This window comes from Idiotropiscis lumnitzeri, chromosome 3, assembly GCF_059441095.1.
Source record: "Idiotropiscis lumnitzeri isolate Australia: NSW breed Sydney's pygmy pipehorse chromosome 3, RoL_Ilum_1.0, whole genome shotgun sequence".
NCBI classification, from domain to species: domain Eukaryota; kingdom Metazoa; phylum Chordata; class Actinopteri; order Syngnathiformes; family Syngnathidae; genus Idiotropiscis; species Idiotropiscis lumnitzeri.
In genome coordinates, this window is record NC_142393.1 from 24,679,440 (window position 1) to 24,697,915 (window position 18,476).

General features: G+C 40.6%; 1 protein-coding gene and 1 long non-coding RNA gene across 3 annotated transcripts; one reads left to right on the forward strand and one right to left on the reverse strand.

Moving 5' to 3' along the window:
* Positions 1-940: 940 nt before the first annotated feature.
* Positions 941-18,241, reverse strand: sypb (synaptophysin b). The gene is made up of 7 exons (XM_088289821.1): positions 18,128-18,241; positions 15,818-15,883; positions 7,583-7,707; positions 6,573-6,771; positions 5,900-6,091; positions 5,381-5,696; positions 941-3,584 (listed from the first exon to the last, which is right to left on the reverse strand). Exons 1-6 carry the CDS (start codon positions 18,143-18,145, stop codon positions 5,412-5,414), a joined length of 885 nt encoding a protein of 294 aa, XP_088145947.1. The 5' UTR covers positions 18,146-18,241; the 3' UTR covers positions 941-3,584; positions 5,381-5,411.
* Positions 8,353-13,072, forward strand: LOC148340576 (uncharacterized). 2 transcript variants are annotated; one of them, XR_015842479.1, is made up of 3 exons: positions 8,353-8,682; positions 10,378-10,529; positions 12,652-13,072. It is a non-coding gene; the product is annotated as an uncharacterized LOC148340576 (long non-coding RNA). The 2 variants fall into 2 exon arrangements; XR_015842480.1 differs by lacking the exon at positions 10,378-10,529.
* Positions 18,242-18,476: the final 235 nt, after the last annotated feature.

An 18,476-nucleotide genomic window follows, 5' to 3' on the forward strand; every position in this document is an offset into this window, starting at 1 on the left:
CAATTCTTATACGACATTAATCAATTCGCCAAACAATTTAAATAGGCAGAACAAAAGACATATTCGTTTTTTTCACATACCCCAAGTGGTTCTCGTTTTTACAATCATCCTATTAATAATAATCCCATCAGTGATTAAGGCTTTATACTGCATGAAGGTGGATTCCCCTGTAGTTATGAAGGCAGCGTGCTATATTTGAATGATTTGCTTCTATGGAAGATATGATTCACAGTTCAAAGCGATGATCGCACATACAACCGGCTCTGTTCTGTAAAAGTGAGTATCTACATCATCAAAAGTGCTCCAAGTGCTTTGTTGAGTTCTTCATTTCCCCCTATAACTTGTTCATTCAAAGGCATTAATTCATATTTTATTTGTGTATCCCATTACATTGTATACAATTGGTTGATTCATTGTAAATATCTATTTTTAACGTATGTATAGTATGTAAATATACGTAAACTAACAATTTGTTCATGTACATTTAACATTTGATTGATTTAATTAAATGATTTGTAGCTAATTCGGATACATTTATTTATAAAGAAAATATACATCGACATTAAGTATTGAATTATGTTATTTAAATGTAGAATTTAAAAAAAAATTCTTTTACCTCATCAAATGATTGGGCTCAACATTCCGTTTTAAAAAAATGAAATGCATGCGCGCGCAGGCAGACTCGCGCAGTCGTGCGCGCCCAGGCAGACACGCGCAGTCGTGCGCGCGCACTCGCACACACACGCGCGCGCGCACACAAATGGGTGGGCGTAGTTCACATTTAAACTGTCAATGTAGTAATTTTTTCCCAATTTTTTTTCTTATAATTTTTTTAATTGAACTTTTAATTGTTTAATGCATTTTCTTCCCATTTCTAAAACATTTAAACACTTTCAATAAAGAAAAAAGATCACCTTGAACAGAAACACACATTTTAACCTTCAACAGAATAATTTCAAGTTTATTTCATTTTTGTTTCACATGGAGCCCATACAGTAAGAATACAGCAGAATTCTGGAGAGCCTTGGATATTTTTCTTCTCTGACTTATCATTATCATAAATACTAATATGTATACATCATACACAATAAACACAGCACTATCCAAAGGTGTAGAGAGTATCACAAGACATCATTCACCACTAACAACAGAGTATATTTCATTTGAGCATATTTATAAGAGCTACACGGAGAAGAAAACTGTGTTGAGGGACAAGAGAAAAGGTGGATGTAAATAAAAGAGCGAATCCAAGGCTGAGCGTTGGACTAAAACACCGGAGATGGACAAGGATTCATTCAGATGTGGTCTGTGGAAGCAAAACTACGAATGATGCCACAGCTGCGACCATTTCAAACACAACTTGCAGGGCTGCTGAATTCTCGTTATTGCCTACATTGTGCTTTGTGTAGAATTATAGATGGATCTAACATGCCGTCATGTCGCTGCTGAGTCTTTCCAAATAAGTTTAGGGACACTTTAGGATAAGAGGAAGACGATGCATGCAGTAATTTCACTTGCCATTCACAGGAGAAGCGAGAAAGAAGGATATAAGATGCTGAACAAATATCTCTGGCGTTTTGTCCCGACTACTTTAAAACGTTTCCCAGGGCGTGTACTCTACCTTATTTTCATTTACCCCCAGTTTAAGGGTGTTGGGGAGGTGGTGGGGAAACTATGGGGCTGTCTTACAACTTTCTGAACCACACAAATAGGACAAAATTCACTGACAAAACCTGTCCGATACCACAAATAAACACACGCACTTCTAAAACGGACACTCGCCGCCCTGATGAAAAATGTTCAAAGCACACAACAGGAGTTTGTGAACGAGCACAGGAACTAGTAAGTCACTAATGTCATCTCGACGTGTTGGGTGGGAAATAATTGTAAATTGTGTTCACGGGGAAGGGGAAAATACACGCAGAGAAATAAATAAAGTGGGGAAACAACCAACTTGAAAGCACTGCTGTTGCTAAATGTCACCTTCTATATACTTAATTAGTTGTCGAAGGCCCTCTTTTCAAATTGTCCTCAAGCCAAACAAAATGCCTCATTGAGGGATTTTCTAACCGTATTGCTGCCACACTTAAATATCACAATTTAACATTTGAAATGTCATGTTATAATGTGGTATTGTAAATTTCACGTTTTGATGTAATCAGTTATGCGTTATATGTATCTTCTTATTTAATCTTAAACCTCTTTAAAGGAACTGGTCAGCCAAGGATGTGTGGGGCAGAAAGCACCAGTTGGGATAATTCCAGAGACTGAAGTGGGAATGAGTAGACGTGTACATTTATTTGGATGAGGATTGGCCCCAGTTTTTCAATCTACAACACAGCGTCCAATTTGGAACGTATCAGCTGAAATTATGCATTCCAATGCTGCCACACTCGGCTGTGGAGTCGGCCTCCTTGCTGGAACTTTTTAGTACTGACGTCATTTTTACACGGAAACCTATTATATAATTGCCCATGTTAAGGTCATAAAAGTGTCCCTTTAAACGCTTGGCTTTATTGTTAATCTTTTTTTTACAGCATAAGAGAGTCACGTTAAAACATGAACGTTAAGCACACACACATCATGTGATACTGAACTTTTTTTTTCCTGGTGTTGCAGCAATACGCTTCCGTTACAATTTCCTATCTTCATCGACTCACAAAACGTGGTGAAAATGTACATTTGGTAATAGAAATGTATAGAGGCAAAGCCACACCCGCCGTTCCTATTTCCTTCAAATTGCACCTGCTTGCACCCACTAGCTTTTGCGCCTCACCAAGGTGGCGTCTCTTTTATAGTCCTTTCCATATGTATCCATATCATCACCCTTTACCAGGCTCCTCATTCAACAGTTGAAAAAAATGATATTAAGAAAATAAAATGAAAAGAGTTGATGTCGGAGTTAAAAAAAACAAAACATACAGTATTGTTGGTGTGACAGGAGAAGAGTTGAAGGGCAAAGGCCAAACTATACGCTCCGAGACAGAACCAAAATAAATCCAATTGAATAACTCTGTGCTCTACATTTGTTGTATAACAACTAATATGGAGTGCACAATTATTCAACGGGTTACATAGAATCATATATATTAGCATGTCGATATTTACACAGCACAGACAATACATTCTCTCAAGTTAAATATAACTACAATGTCCCCACCAACCCACCCCCATAAATCTAAGTCTTTATCCATGACAGGTGTTCCTTTTCAATGTTCAATGTCAATGAATGTTTTGGTATTTGTATTCAAGTTTTTCTCGTATAACCAAACAGACAATCCACTGTTGTCTTCTACAGTTAAATACATCACGAGAATAAACATCATGTTACAGCAAAGACTCCAACCAACCAACCACCCCCCACCACAAATCCCACCCTGACCCTTCCCTGACCTCCTCTTGCTCCCTAAAGGTGTTCACGACCCACTTTTGGCTTTTCCGCCCTCCCACGTAGACCCTAACTAACCCCCCTCCCCTGCCCTCCCCTCCCCCCACCACTTGCCCAACTCACATGTACACAAACAGACTAACAGACGAGTGCAGAAACGCAGGCGACGGTTGAGCGCCGGAATCACAAGGTCACCCTGGAAAAAGGACGACAGGAAGGAGAGTATTCATTAACCCGCTCTTGAATGATTTATGACAGCCGCACTTATCAACATTTCAACGTGGGGAAAAAAAAAGGCAACTTGATTTTTCTAACACATTTTTCAATGGATTTGTGATAGAACATATGCAGTTGTCCAAACTTTAATTTTGTTACACTGCTGCTAAAAAAATGTTCCTCCTCATATTTAAGAGATTTTTCCAATTCCAGGGGCATAGCTCATTTTGATTTTGCAGATCAATTTAACCTTCAAAATTATCCACACTTTAGCAAAGCAAAAATGTTTGGACACATAAAGATGACGTAAAAATATTAAAAAAATATATTTTAGTATTGTTTCGCACCGTGCATTTTCTTAATTTTAATAATCTTTTCCATACTGCACTCTGCACTGAAAAACGGGGGTATAACCTCAACCCTTCAACCTGCCACTCCTTCGCCACACCAGGTAAAATTAACTAGAGTGGCCACTGCACCACTGATAATGCTAGAAAAAAATGAGACAATTTGGATGTCCGTTTTTCTTCTTCTCAATGCATTGCTGAGGTATCAGATCCGAACTCCAAATCACCAATTTGGACTCAGACGCAAAAAGATGTGATCGGAAAATCCCTCCTAAAACATTCACACCCATTGACAATTTAGAGTCTCCAGTGGACTCTTTGTTGTTTGCACAAACAGTAATGCCATTACGTCATATTTATTAATACTGCCCCCCAAAAAATGGCTTAATGTCTTCTGCTCTGGCCAATTATGACAGCCGCATATTCATTAGTAAATATTTATTAGTTAAAAAAAAAAACACAAACTATACAATATACATTGACGGGTTCTCATGTAAACATCATTTGAAGCAAATAGTTCAGTCCTTCCCATGTCTGTCGGGACTTTATTTATTTAATAAAGATTTAAAACAAAAAACAAAAAACAACAAGAATTTTAATATGCGTAGAAAACAATGTTAGCTAATTCATGTTTAATTAATTATAATATTCATTGTTCACTGTTATATTAGTAGTTGATTTAATTTCACTGAACAAAAACAAAGGTTTTCAAGAATGACTGTTTGTTTTTAGTCCAAGAAACCATCTTCAGGAGTGTTAATAATTTTGTACAACATGCGGGAAAATGCACGACTGCACTGTACATTACCCCCCGTTATCTGTGGGGTACGGGTACAGAGTCCTGCCACTGCTAGTGGAAAAAATAGCAAGTAAATGACACATCCCGTAAAAATATTGATAATTGTCTGTATTTATAGTTTCAGCTGTAAATATACTGTGTCGCCTTGATTGAAGCGTCATTGAGCTGATTTATTTATTTGGCTTGCGAGCAAAATTTTGAAATAAGAAAACTTAGATGGTGGCAGCAACTCAACTAACTAACCATGTAGCAGTTTGGTATAAAAGTCTTGAATGGCTGCCAACTTAATGCAAATTAATAATTGCCAATGCAACATTCCATAATTGGGCAAACATATACTGTAGCATTTCTGTCATGGTGTTGAGACCCTTTAAGAAATATTAAATATATTTGAACATAAACGGTGGAGCAACATTTGTAGACTATCAAAATAACAATACCATTCTAGACATATTCTTTATCCTGCGTGAAAAAAATATATTCTCATTTGTAATATTATTATTATTATTATTATTGCATTTGATATTTTTTGCACAAAGGTCGAACCACTGAATATGGTTTACTGTCCTAAAAACATAGCGCAGCCATCACCATCATTTTGTTAGGATGACTTTTGGTAAAAGCACTCACCATCCTGCAGCTGTGGCATCAGCACACAGGCTCACATTTGATTGGAGTAGGAGGTGGGCTGCTGTTCGTAGCCCTGGCTGTAGCCCCCGTCCTCATTGTAGCCCCCCTGCTGGCCGTACTCAGGCTGGTAGCCTCCCTGGGAGCCGGCGTACGGGTCCTGCTGACCATAGCCGCCACCCTGGGCGAAGGAATCAGGGGCGGGCTGCTTTTCCTGCGATGCCATGTACGTTCCCGCGAAGGCAGCCATCCAGCCAGTCTCCTTAAAGACGAACCACAGGTTGCCTATCCACAGGATCAGGTTGATGAAGCCAAAAGCCTGCAAATAACACAGGAAGAGATATGCTATCAATAAAGTACTCACATTCTGCACTTAAGTAGAGGTACAGACATTTGCTGGCATAGCGGTGAAACTGTGCAATTTGTAATCATAGTCAAACGTTGTACTTGAACATATACTCAATATCTGTAAGAGAGTCTAAGTGGAAACGAGTCGAGTGTTGGCCCGTGCATGCGACTTACCACAGAAGTGTTGAGTCCAGAGACTTTGGGGTCGTAGACCTCACGGCAGCTATTGTCTCGTTCGTCGCAGGCTGTGATGAGAGTGATGACCCTTTCGGGATCGGTGGCCGTCTTCACATCCGATAGACCTTTGGCCCACGCGCAAGACGACACCAGCCACATGAAGGCGAACACTGCTGTCACTACAAAGTCCTGCCGGGCAACAAGCGTCACGTTTGAGACCAGCAACTTCAAAAGCCTTCCCATACGGTAAATTTCCCATGCACGCGTAACTTGTCCAAGTCAATTTTTGACCTGGGCCGAGAATATCCTCAGAAAAATTGTCGATATGAAATGATGAACAACAAATCTTTATAAAATGTATTAACAGCCTGTCTGACATTAATAAATGGATGATAAATCCTTAATCAATGTTTTAGAGAAAAGAGAAAGTTTTTAATATTTTTTTTTTTATTTGCTATATTGCAGGTTCTGGACTTGGCAGTCAAGGCACCATCGAACCTCTGTAAGACTTCTATGACCGATGTTGCATTTATGATCATTCTTATGCTGGTTTGTTTGTATTGTTACAAGGTTTTCCCATGATGTCCAAGACCAACAGGTACATTTTTCTGGGGCACCCAATGTAAATGTAAAATGTAACAAAAAAAAATGTGCATAATGCGCGACTCACAATTTGGGGACCCTTGTTGTTTTCACGGTACTTCTCGAGGATGAAACAGTAGACAGAGAGGGCTGCCATGGCGTAGAGGAAGGAGAAGACACCGATGGTGACAAAAAACTCTGCTGAAGAAGAGTAGTCGCCCACCAGGAATAGACGCTCAGGGTTGCCTCCCTTACAGGTGGGGGCATCAAAATAAACTTGATGGAGCCTGACAAAAGACAAGAACAGTAAATTGACACACTTTGAAAAAAAAAATCATGAAAGATCCTCTATTAATTGTTGTTTGTCAACAAACGATTAATCTAACTGCAGTTGAAATATTGCAGGTCGCAAATATGAGCTTCACCTAAGTGACAATTAGCCTGTAACAATGACGGTTGGGTTAAAAAGGTGAGGGTTTTTTTATTTAAAGACGTTTGTGCACTCCAGATTTCTCCTTTTTTTAGATTATATATATATATATATATATATATATATATAATTATTATTATTATTAATTATGATAATATCAAATAAAATGCTGAATATGCTTAATTGGGGCTAGACAGATTTCCGGCAGGCTTACAGCCCCTCCTAGCACCGTCCCCCTCAGGAAAGCCTTCTCTGATAGGGCTGACAGGTTTCAGCGAAAAATATCCTGCAAAAAAAAAATAATTCTTTGCAATAATATGTTGTATGCGCCTTAAATACTTCTGATAAATATTGCCTTTGTGGAATATTAGTTAAGCAGCAAAATCCACCCGTTTTTAGTCTTCACTTTTTTCTGTGTGAGAATTTATTTGTTATGGAGTATTTCAAAGGCATTTGACGTGCTCATTCGATATATGTTGAGAATTACTGCTTTAGTAAATTAAATAAGGCAACAATTGCGAATACCATTTCCATACTTCCCCATTCTCTTCTATGATTTGAGTTGTTTTAATAACCGTATCATGGACCTTGATATCAGGTGCAGAAATTCTTGTGGATTAGCAACAATATTTGGAACATGATGAACATCAAGAACAGCAAGTGCATACCTGAATGGATATTCAAATTCTACTTCGATGCCAAGATCACTCTCTGACCGGTTTTTACACTCCACACTCATCTTGAACATGCCGGAGTAACTGCCGCATGTCGAGAAGGCGAAGATCGCAAAGATCTGCAAGGGAAAAGACAAGGTGGACATTTGACAGCAACTCAATATTTCCATGCAGACATGCATGTGAACAAAGGTGGCACAAAACGGGCCGGCTCCTCATCAGTTTTCGAAAGCTGTGAAAATAATGCAAATAAATTCAGCGTGATCAACACTTTATGCGATGGTTGTAATGGTCACAGTTTCATTTGCAAATGCTTTGACAACTATTCTGCCTTTGGTTGTTGAAAGGCCAGAGTGACCACATTGAAAATTATTGTCAGACAATTGCACAATTAAACAAACATTCACCTTAACATAGCTTCTGCTTCAGAGCCACTGACATATTAACAAAACGAACGGACACAAGCACATCCTGAACCGAAGACAAACCATTCCGAAGCGCCAGAAAGAAGAAACAGACCTTAACGTATCTGTCCAGCCAAGATGGTCCATTTTGCACTAACAAGCTCAATTAGTTATCTTTTTCTGTTTTATCCATTCATTTTGGCGAAATTAGCAAATAAGTGACGACTAGAAAAACACTTACTTTCAATGAGGAATATGGCCACGCCCCTCTCCGCTCTCCCCATGTTTCACTCCGAGTAATTAAAGGGACCCATTACAAACTCTCCATTGGAAATCATTGTACTTTCATTGCTTACAACATCCAAAAACGGTGATCAATTGGCACCAAAATTCATGTGGACATCCCTACTTTTGACCACTTCAACATATCAAAAGGATTGCCCTCTCCATGGTTGATTTAGATGAGAATGCGGAACTGTGGACACTGCTTCTGTGAACATTGACGCTCCCAAAGCCGCCCAGACTAAAAGCACATTCCGCTTCACGGTGCGCCCCACTCAAGATGAGGTCTGTATCTCAAATCAACGCCCACTCACTCTTACGTTGAAGCTGGCGGCTGCAAGCGGTGTCAGACATGACCGCGACTGCACGAGAGGGCAAAATCATCCATGATATGAAGCCGCAGGAAGCGTAAGGAGCTAATTTTGTTGCGCTAACGCCTTTTGTTTTGTAGTCTGGGCAAGTTTAGTGTAGCGTATTTGTTACCGCGGTGCACCTCATTGGGCGTTCGGGCGCACGGAGCTGCCGTACCCCCGACGCGCCACAAAACACTTAATGGCAGTTTATAGTGCTTATTCAAGAACATTGGAGTCTTCTGTATTGTACATCAAGATGATGACAAGTTTATTATTATTATCATTGTAATTGTTGTTATTATTATTATTATTATTATTATCATTATTATTATTATTATTACAATTATATATTATATATTACAATTGTCTTTGTTATAGGCTCATCTGAATTGTAAAATTCAACTGCAAGGGGCAATAAATAGCTTGAAGGCCTTTTTGGACAAACTGCTGCTTCTTGTGAAGAGACATAATTTTGCTGGCACCAAACAGCGGTCATAGCTGAAAGCAAAAAATTGGCCCCAAAGTCTCGTATGTTGAAAAAGTCCAAAGTGTTGCTTGTATATCAAGGCACCCCAGAATTTTGTTTTTATTTCTTTATCAAAATTTGGCTAGGGACTTCTTTGCTGTAGGTGCACTGAGCTGAGTGTTGTTGTGAGTCACAAAGCAACATGAATGCAAAGATGAGCCCTCACGCGTTACGCAGACACACAACAGATTAGATGAGGCAGACTATTTTTACCAGCGCAGCCTCGCTACGCGGCAAGCCAGAGCCGATTGGACGGGAAATCCAGCTATTAATCTGAGTGAGGTGCTCTACCATCTGTCACCAAATACTCCACTGCAAAGCTAGCCACAACAGCAACACACACAAACACATACACGCATACACATGACCACACACACTAAACAATGTGCAGCAAACCACTGGCTCATGTGACTCATAGTCAATGTCATACCACTTCTCTTCTTGTGGTTGTAAAAAAAAAAAGCCATTGAAAATGGTTTAACACACAAACTCTGCAAACTAAACATAACACTCTAGCTTTTCCTTTAAGTCCGCTACCTTAATGCTAATACACAATGCAAAAAGTCACAGTCGGCTTAACAAGTAGCATCAGTATCGCAGAGTTCTAAATCTTTAACCAACAAATATTTGAACACAAATGCTAGAGAAACACATAGACAGACAATAAATCGACACTAACATGAATATTTTCTTTATCCTCAGCAAAGAACAACAAATATTATCACGACTTACGGATGGGTTTTGACCCGTTTAATATACAGTATATGTATGCCTGTAGTATTAGACAACCCCAAGGTGAAGCACACAATGGAGCGGCACAATGGCCACTGAATTAAAGCAAAAAAAATGTGGCAATGTAATAACTGTATGTCTTTATTAAGTACACTATTATTGCATGCTTTGGGGGGGTGGAAGACAACAAAGAATCCAAGAGTGTCAAAACCCACCATGAGCATTTGCTGTGCCAGCTGTACTTTGAAAGTGGAAGAAAAAACCCTCACTCGTCAGTGAGGGCCGGGATTTGCTGGTTACGAGATTATCACAGCAGCAGGTAATACTTTAAAAGAAGCGTGCCAGAGTAATGTAATGGTAGGCACGAGCAGATTGGATCCTGGCGCATTGGCCTCCTGCAGCATTGTTGCAACGTGACAATCGAAAGTCAAATCTGAATGTAAACGGGAGCCTTCCAAGAGCTGAACTTTTATGGTGATGCGTGAATGGAAGGAGGAGTGATGAACTGGAGATGGGCGAGCCGCCCGCCGGGATGAGAGAGCCGATGGTGTTTGGTGCCATGGCAACGCTATTGGCAGCGCCACACAGCAAGAGGCTGGTTTCTATCCGTGCTGGCATGCTGGATGAATGTCAGCTCGACTGTGGTGAGAAAACACACAGTCCCCTCGAAAAACTCTCTCTCACACACACACAAACCATCTGCCCGCTATTGCTTTTTTCACACTTCATCGCCCGATTCCAAGTCAATGGCACGTACAAGAAAATCAGTGTTAAGAGTTGGGTGTAAACTAGAGAATGTGTTGAAATATCAGAATGGATCAGATCAAGCTTGGGACCAATGCGACCTTGAGAGGACATATTCTTGCATTTGCTATCGCGCTTGTCCTCATTTTGGTGAGAGGCGTGTACATACTGGACTAGTGGGGAGCCAATGGCAGTGCACTTATAGAGAACAAGAATTCATATGATGGAAAACACAACGGAGCCTTGAGACACGTCTCATTGACTGAGATGAGAGCCTTTGAATGGTCACGAAAAAAGATTTTTAAAAATTAGAGATACAAATATGCTTCATACCCCTGCCACTAGATGCCAACGGAAAACTTTACAACAGGGGTCACCAACTCCAGGTAACCCCCAAGCAACACATGAGTAGCGTGCAAGAGCTTGGAATGAGATCCTTTGTTTTGATTCTTAATTGAAAACAATGCGTAAAATTGACACTGTGAGGGACCACAGCAACAAAATGAACATTAACCCGATTCACTGGTGATTGATGTTAAAGCTCAACATGTAATGATGAGCAGGCAGGCAGGCAGGCACACGTTCCCAAAGTGTGCATGGTTGAACTTCACTTGAGCTTTATTTGGGAACTGGACGTCTTGTTACATCCGTCAAATGGCTGCTTTGTCAGCACGCCGTTCCCCCGAGACAGGAAGGGGCGACGCTGTGAGTCACACACGCAGGAAGCGGTTGCACAAAGTTGCCTTCAGACGCATTTGCGCCGCACATAAGGACAATTTGCAATGCACTTATCTTTCATGCATGAATTAAGACAACCTGCCTCAGGATTTTGCCTTTCTTCAATCGTCACATACACTGCCACCTTCTGGTAAGGATAGGGACCAAGCCCTGCTATGAAGAGCCAAAAACTGTCAGTATATCCCAACTAAAACTGTTTATAATTGCAATATTAAAAAATGTAAATCATAATAATAGCCCAATCTCTCATCCAAAAACATCTTAATATCATAATATAATTCAACCCCAGACAAATAACTGTGTTTAACAGATTATTTGATTTCGTGGCCATTTTGTTGCATATTAGAGTATTTCAGAATGAGCGCAAAAAAAATGGGAATAGATGAGTTTTTCCGAGAAAAGGTAGGGAGGAAATTCCACAAAATGTGTATGGGGGAGGGACTGCGTCATGGCACAAATGCCGGAATCTGCACACTGTACAATGACAATAAAGGGATTTCTGATTTCTAATTGACGCTCACCCAAATAGGTTTGTAATTGCCCAAATGACAGCAAACAACTTTTCTTTCTTCTAGACGACGCTAAATGCAGCTCCTGCCCTAAATTCAACATGAAGCGATACGAATAATCCTAGATCTGAGCTGTCATCAGGATGATGTTTATTGCTTTGGTTTAGAAGCAAACTTATGATATGAACCCTGTACGGTTGCAGTGAATTCAACTCAACTCACATAACAATAAGCAAAATTGGGCAAATAGTAATTAGTGAAAGCACTTAGTTATAACTGCAGCTGTTGTGGAAAAAAAAATATATATATTCACTAATATTGTATTGTGTTGGTCTTCAGCGGGTACTTAGTTTTTTCCCCCACATTCCAAAAACATGCTGGGTAGGTTAATTGGACAAAATAAATTGTCAGCAGACAGCAGGTATGATTGTGAATGTGAATGTTTATTTGACTGCATGTGCCCTGTGATTGGCTGGCACCCAATGCAGGGTGCACCCCAAAGACAGCTGGGATAGACTTTGGCACGCCCGTGACCCTCGTGAAGATAAAGGATAATGGATGGGCATTATTTTGTTTTGCTCGGCACAAAACAAAATTAAATTCAGCTCTGTCGTTGCTTAGCACTAAAAGGCATCCAGATGGTGCCAAAGCAATAGTTTTATTTTAGACATGTATTTGGCCTTAGCACAAAAACAGCAAAAAGGTGAGGCAGAGATTAGGTAGGTAGGAAGATAAAATATAATAGCTTTTTGCAATATTTTTTATGTTTGTGCAGAGCCTGCCCTCGTGTGTGGCTGCTTCCGCACGGCCATCAGAATCCCGAAAGGGCAGCAACTTCTCCTGCGCTCAGCCCAATGATTCACAGACGAGGATGCTGATTGGTTGGCAGTGACCCGAGGAGCTTGCACAGCTCCAGGCAAGCACTACAGAGTCATGACGACAGAGGCATGAATACGGAAGCATGCGGCACACCCGTGCCTCAGATGAAGCTGCAGAGCAAAAATCAGAAATGTCCTCTCTCTCTCTCTACTATCAGTCCACATGTCTACACAGCATGTTTCATAAAGATTAATTGAATTGAAGCAAGCAAAACAAGTTGAAGTGATAAAGCTGCGGATTTGTTTGTATTAATTTTGACTTATATTTGACTTTTGTCTTTTGTAAATTCTTTTAAATATTGTACTTTTAATAAAGCTGCCTTGCCTTGCCTTCTGACTTGTCTTACACAACACTTGTTTGGTGGAATTTTGTCCAGTTGTCGTAGAGAACACTTGAAGCACTGCAAGTCACTGTTTAGTAAGCAATGAACTCTGTTTGAAGTGGATAAATATTATTTCATATTAATTATTTTAGCATAAGCCTAACCCATAACAACAACATATTTATGTATAATACATCTGATTTTGTTCATAGTAATACAGATTAATTTACAGTGTTCATAAAAAAAAAATCTGAAAAGAACCTTCAACAAAATAATTGCATATTAATCGCAATGGTAAACATTGATCGGAAAATTAGTTTTTTTTATGATTAATTTTAAATGTATTATTTTATTTTTAAAAATTCTTCAGCCCTGGTGATATATATTTCAAGTTATTTAATTAATCTACAAAAGGACTCGTACAAAAGGTGCTCTTTTTATACAAAATATTTTTCTAGGTATTTATTTATATAATTATCAACAAAAATTGAGGTTCTGACTTTGTCTTATAAAATATGGTGAATTCAAAGGAAGATCAAAAAGCAAAAAATAGAATTTTCCCTACTGCAAAATAGTGCACCCAATCTCTTTTGGACTTTCTGAATCAACTGCTTTCACATGATTAGATTAAAATAATAATAATAATAATAATAATAATAATAATGATAATAGTGCACGGTGACTGGTTAGCGCGTCTGCCTGACACTTCAGTGGTGGTGATTTCGATTCCAGGGTCCAGCCTTCCGGTGTGGCGTTTACATGTTTTCACCATGCCTCCGTGGTTTCCTCCCACATTCCAAAAACATGCATAGTAGATGGTAGGAACACTCTAAATTGTCCCAAAGTGTGTTTGTGAGTGTAAATGGTAGTCATTTATTATTCATGTGCCCTGCGATTGGCTGGCGACCAGTTTAGGGTGTATCCCACCTACTGCCTGGGATTGGCGACAGCACGCCCACGACCCTTGTGAGGGTAAGCGGTTCGGCCCTCATCTCTCACTTCCTTCTTTCCATCAATCACACATCACCCATCACGCAATTAATGACTCTGGCGTAACAACTATTAGCCTCATTAAGTACTCGACCCAATTCACCACTCAAGCTTCCATGAATGTTCGCAATTATGTGACACGAACACTTTTTGGATGGAAATATAGGAATACGGCGGTATCTTGATTCATGACTTTAATTCCCTGACCAAGCTCGTAACTTCATTTTCTTGAACATTAAATCATTTTTTCCCCATTCATATTATTTTATATGTCCAAAATTTGTTCCAGGACCCCTTAAAACCACCACTGTTAGAAAACACAGGATCATTATAACATCATAAAACAAAATCAAAGAATGTACAGAAATAAACAGGTTTTCTTATGTGTATTTCCTGTCCAATAAAATCCAGAGAGAGGTTCCGTGGTTTTGTTCAATTAATTGTCTTGATAAAATTTGAGGGCATCTTCACTCTCACTTGGATAATTACCAGCACGATCGTGTCTCTCTTGTCATCTGAAGCGTAAAGGAACGTCTACGTTGGACCCCGAAGGCTTGTCAGCGCAGAACCAACCAACACATCGTGCACGATTGCCACAGGGAAAAGCCAACTCAGAAGAGATGCTGCACAAGCACAGCTGTGTTTATTAATTGCCACTCACCCCAACCCCACCCCGCCTCCTTTCAACTACAAAAATGGCTTCATCCAACGCCGCAGTTTGCTGGCTCCATCGTGCGGTGAGGGGGTTGCGCGCAACTAACAGGAAATGAAATGAAGCGCGCTACAAAGCAGAGGTCACGTCCTCCAGTAAATGACTCAGGCAAGGATCGCCCGCATCAACTCCCCCACTCCCACTCTCGCCCCCACCCGCGCTTGGCGTCCTCTGCATGGGCCTACCGTCACTACGAGGACGTGCTACATAGACACTGTTATAAGGTGTGAAAACAATATATGCCAGGGTACATCGTGGTGACAAAAAACAATTGTCTACTGCTGACTTGGTCTGAAAATTGCGTTGGGGCTTGTGCCCAGTGGCGGTTCATCAATAGAGCAATACACCTGAGTTACATCGAAACAGCATCCAGGCAATAATGAGTAAACGGCATCACCATGAAAGCCAACGTCATTTCCTGTCTGCTTTTGACAGGAACATGCCCCATCCAATATGGCCACTACGTTTATGATTTAATTATTCAAAAATGGAACTTAATACAGCGAAGCATATGAGAAAGGAGGATAGATTGGGTTATGTTGTGAAAAGAAAAGTGTAAAATGTAAGGAGATATTTTCTTAGTCATGTGTAAAATGTACTGTGCCACGAATACGAGCAAGAGGAAGGTCATGAAATAGCAAATTCAATGATCATGTTAACTATGACTGAATTCCACACACATCTATTTTTCAATTTTTTCTACATCAATTTGCGTAGGTCAAAAATACAGGGATCAGTTGGTTTACTATAAGGGCAATAGTAGTCGTGAAAATACTGCAACAGGTTCCACGAGGAAAAGCAAACAGACATTTGTGATTTGCAGATTCACCATTTGGGGGAACCTATACCCTCTGATAAATTACTTGAAAAACTCACCTATTGGCTGTGTTGGTCTAGGCAAGATTTTTGTTGTTGTTCTATTTTTCTATATTGTTTTGAATGGGAGAATATCTTTTTGAATGTAATGAACTCCTGTTTCCACGCCAGAAACGATTAAGCGATCATCGACATGTGTGCAAGGAGAGAGAGACTACTTACCCATTGGAGGACTTTTATAAAACCCAACGGTTGCTTGATGATTGTGAACTGTCCCTGGGCCACCAACTGGGAAACACAAACACACACAAAAGTTAAAACTCTTCTCACATTTTCCACAGAGAATGACGGCCACTGAGCACTTTTAATGCCTCTCAAAGATTTGATACCGGAGAGTATCACAAGGAAGCAGCACTGGTCTACTTGGCCTACTTCTCTACAGTACTAAACTTTAATGTCAGTCATGATCATGGTACAGTGGAGCCTTGAGATAAAAGTTATACGCTTTTCGAGATACAAGCCATCGTTTCGCCAATTTTTTAGACTTTTTTTTTTTTTGCTTTGACATGCAATCAAAAAACTTAAGATATGAGTACTGTATGGTGGCAGTGACCAGGGGCGGCGTGGCTATCAGAAATAGATTACATCGGCCGTTCAGAAAAAATACATATTTTCGTGAACGGCCAGTGTAGGCCGGTCCTTGCCATCATGGCCACCTGACGGTCCATGACGGGCGCCAGTGCCGACGTTTCGGCGCATGACGGCCCGTCAATGACAACAACCGCCCCCAGTTGCTGATTATTTTTGGGCCACAAATTTTCCTGGGCAAAATTTTGATCTAAGCACAACCCTGGTAGTGACTCCACTTACAATAAGCAGCACTTTGACATAACAATCCTTCCGAAAGCAGATGTCAAAGTGTTTTATGCCATTTCCGTCCAATTTTTACTGTCTAACTAAACATAAAGCAAAGAGATACACACTATGTGTCTTTAAAACAACCATAGAGGTTTGCCTTCACAAAAACCCCGATAACTTAATGGTAACATAATGGAAAACGCAACAGACAGGCTAATTGTTGACATCGATCGAATTGCCGGGTTAACATCCTTTGAGCAACAGATGCTTGAACACAAATGTTGAGCAACACATGTAGACAGACAATATCACAGTACTCACAGGCACATATTCTTTATCCTCTGCAAAAAATGACAACGATTATTGCAGCTACAGAGTCAATGGGAGTCGTAGTGACTCTTATTTGTTTGTATATATACGTCCCTCCGATGACCAAATATGAATTGAAACATCAAATCATTATGCACAAATTATTTACTTCAATGCATTCTATTCAATTACATTATTAGACAGTTTTTTTTTATAAAGTGCAATATCTATTTTTCTTATTGAAAAAAATATTGCAATGGAGGAGGGTGATTTGAGAAGCGTTTTGAGTTATGCAAAGAATTAAACTCATATCTCAAGGCATCATAGTATTTCGAGAGCTAAGATTGAGGGGACTCCAAACAAGGCCACTACCCGTCAATAATATTTTGCTTAGTGCCCCATGAGGCGTGGACAGGAGCTATACGTGTATGTGTGCACGCACGCTGTCAGCATTCCAATTAGACAAAGCTGATTAACCGTCGCAGCAGCCATTTGTACAGCCTGTGTTTACACAAGCAGACAAAACTGCACTTATCCAATATGTGTCCTTTTGAGTCATGTTAGGGTGCGAGGGGAGGCGTTCGTTTGTTGTATTTGTGCGCAGGTGAATGCGACACCGCAGAGTAGGCGCTGCAGCGGCAAAAAGTAAATGGCCGCACGCACGTCGACAAGAAGAAGATGGCGTGCAAAAATAGAGAGAAGCAATCACGACGGATGCCTGTCAGGCCATCTCTCGGGAAAATCCTCAACACGCGCATCGCTCATAATAAGAATGAAATAAAAAGAAGTGATAGAAGTGAGGGTTTCTCTATTGGGGGACCACAATACTGCGGCCATATGCAGTAGTGCGGGGGGGGGGGGTGTTCTCCTCGGAAAATCAAACCTGCTTGTTGTCCTAGCAACAGTGGGGCTAATTGAGACCTGCAGTCAAGGGAATTGGGGGGGCAATCACAGGCACAATCTTGGGGGGTGGTAAAGAATGTCCTCATAAATGCGCCGCGTTAAACTGTGAGCTCCTTCTTTCACGTCATTTTTTTCGCACTAACCGACAGGCCCGCGCGTCCGTCGTGTCCTGACACTGCAGCAGCAGCAGCAGCACTCCGGAAAATAAAATCAGATGCATTAGCATCGCGCTATGTTGAATTGTATACACAAATTGAATGTAGTGAAATGTATTTTATTTTTTTAGTAGACCGATGCAGCATCAAGCATTTTCGACAGCCGATGGAACAGAACGCAACATTAACGTGTCCAATTAAAAAAAAAATATATATATAACCAAAAAGAAAGCTTCAGCTAAATATACGCACTTGTAATCTAACAATGCAAAATATCTAATGGGTGAATTCCTGGCGAAAGTCTTACCTGGTTGACGACATCCATGTTGGCCGCTTACTCGCTGATAAGAGGATGAGAGAGAGGGGCGGAGGGGGTGTAGGAGTCTCATCCGGAACAGCCCAGGGGAGGGTGACGCCCACGAGAAGAGCCTGCCGCTGCGTCACCAGCTGGGGCGAGGACGTCGTGACGTCAGTTGCACGCGCCCAATCGCAACGCATCTTTTCTTCCGAGTTGGCCCCGGGCCGCGATTGGAGTGACACGAAGAAAAAAGGAGCGCGCCCCGCTGACACTCTTCACGCTTTGTAGGCGCAAGTCTGATTTCATGATGGGGAAATTCAAAGAAGCAAACAAGACGTGGAATACATCCGTTCAGAGC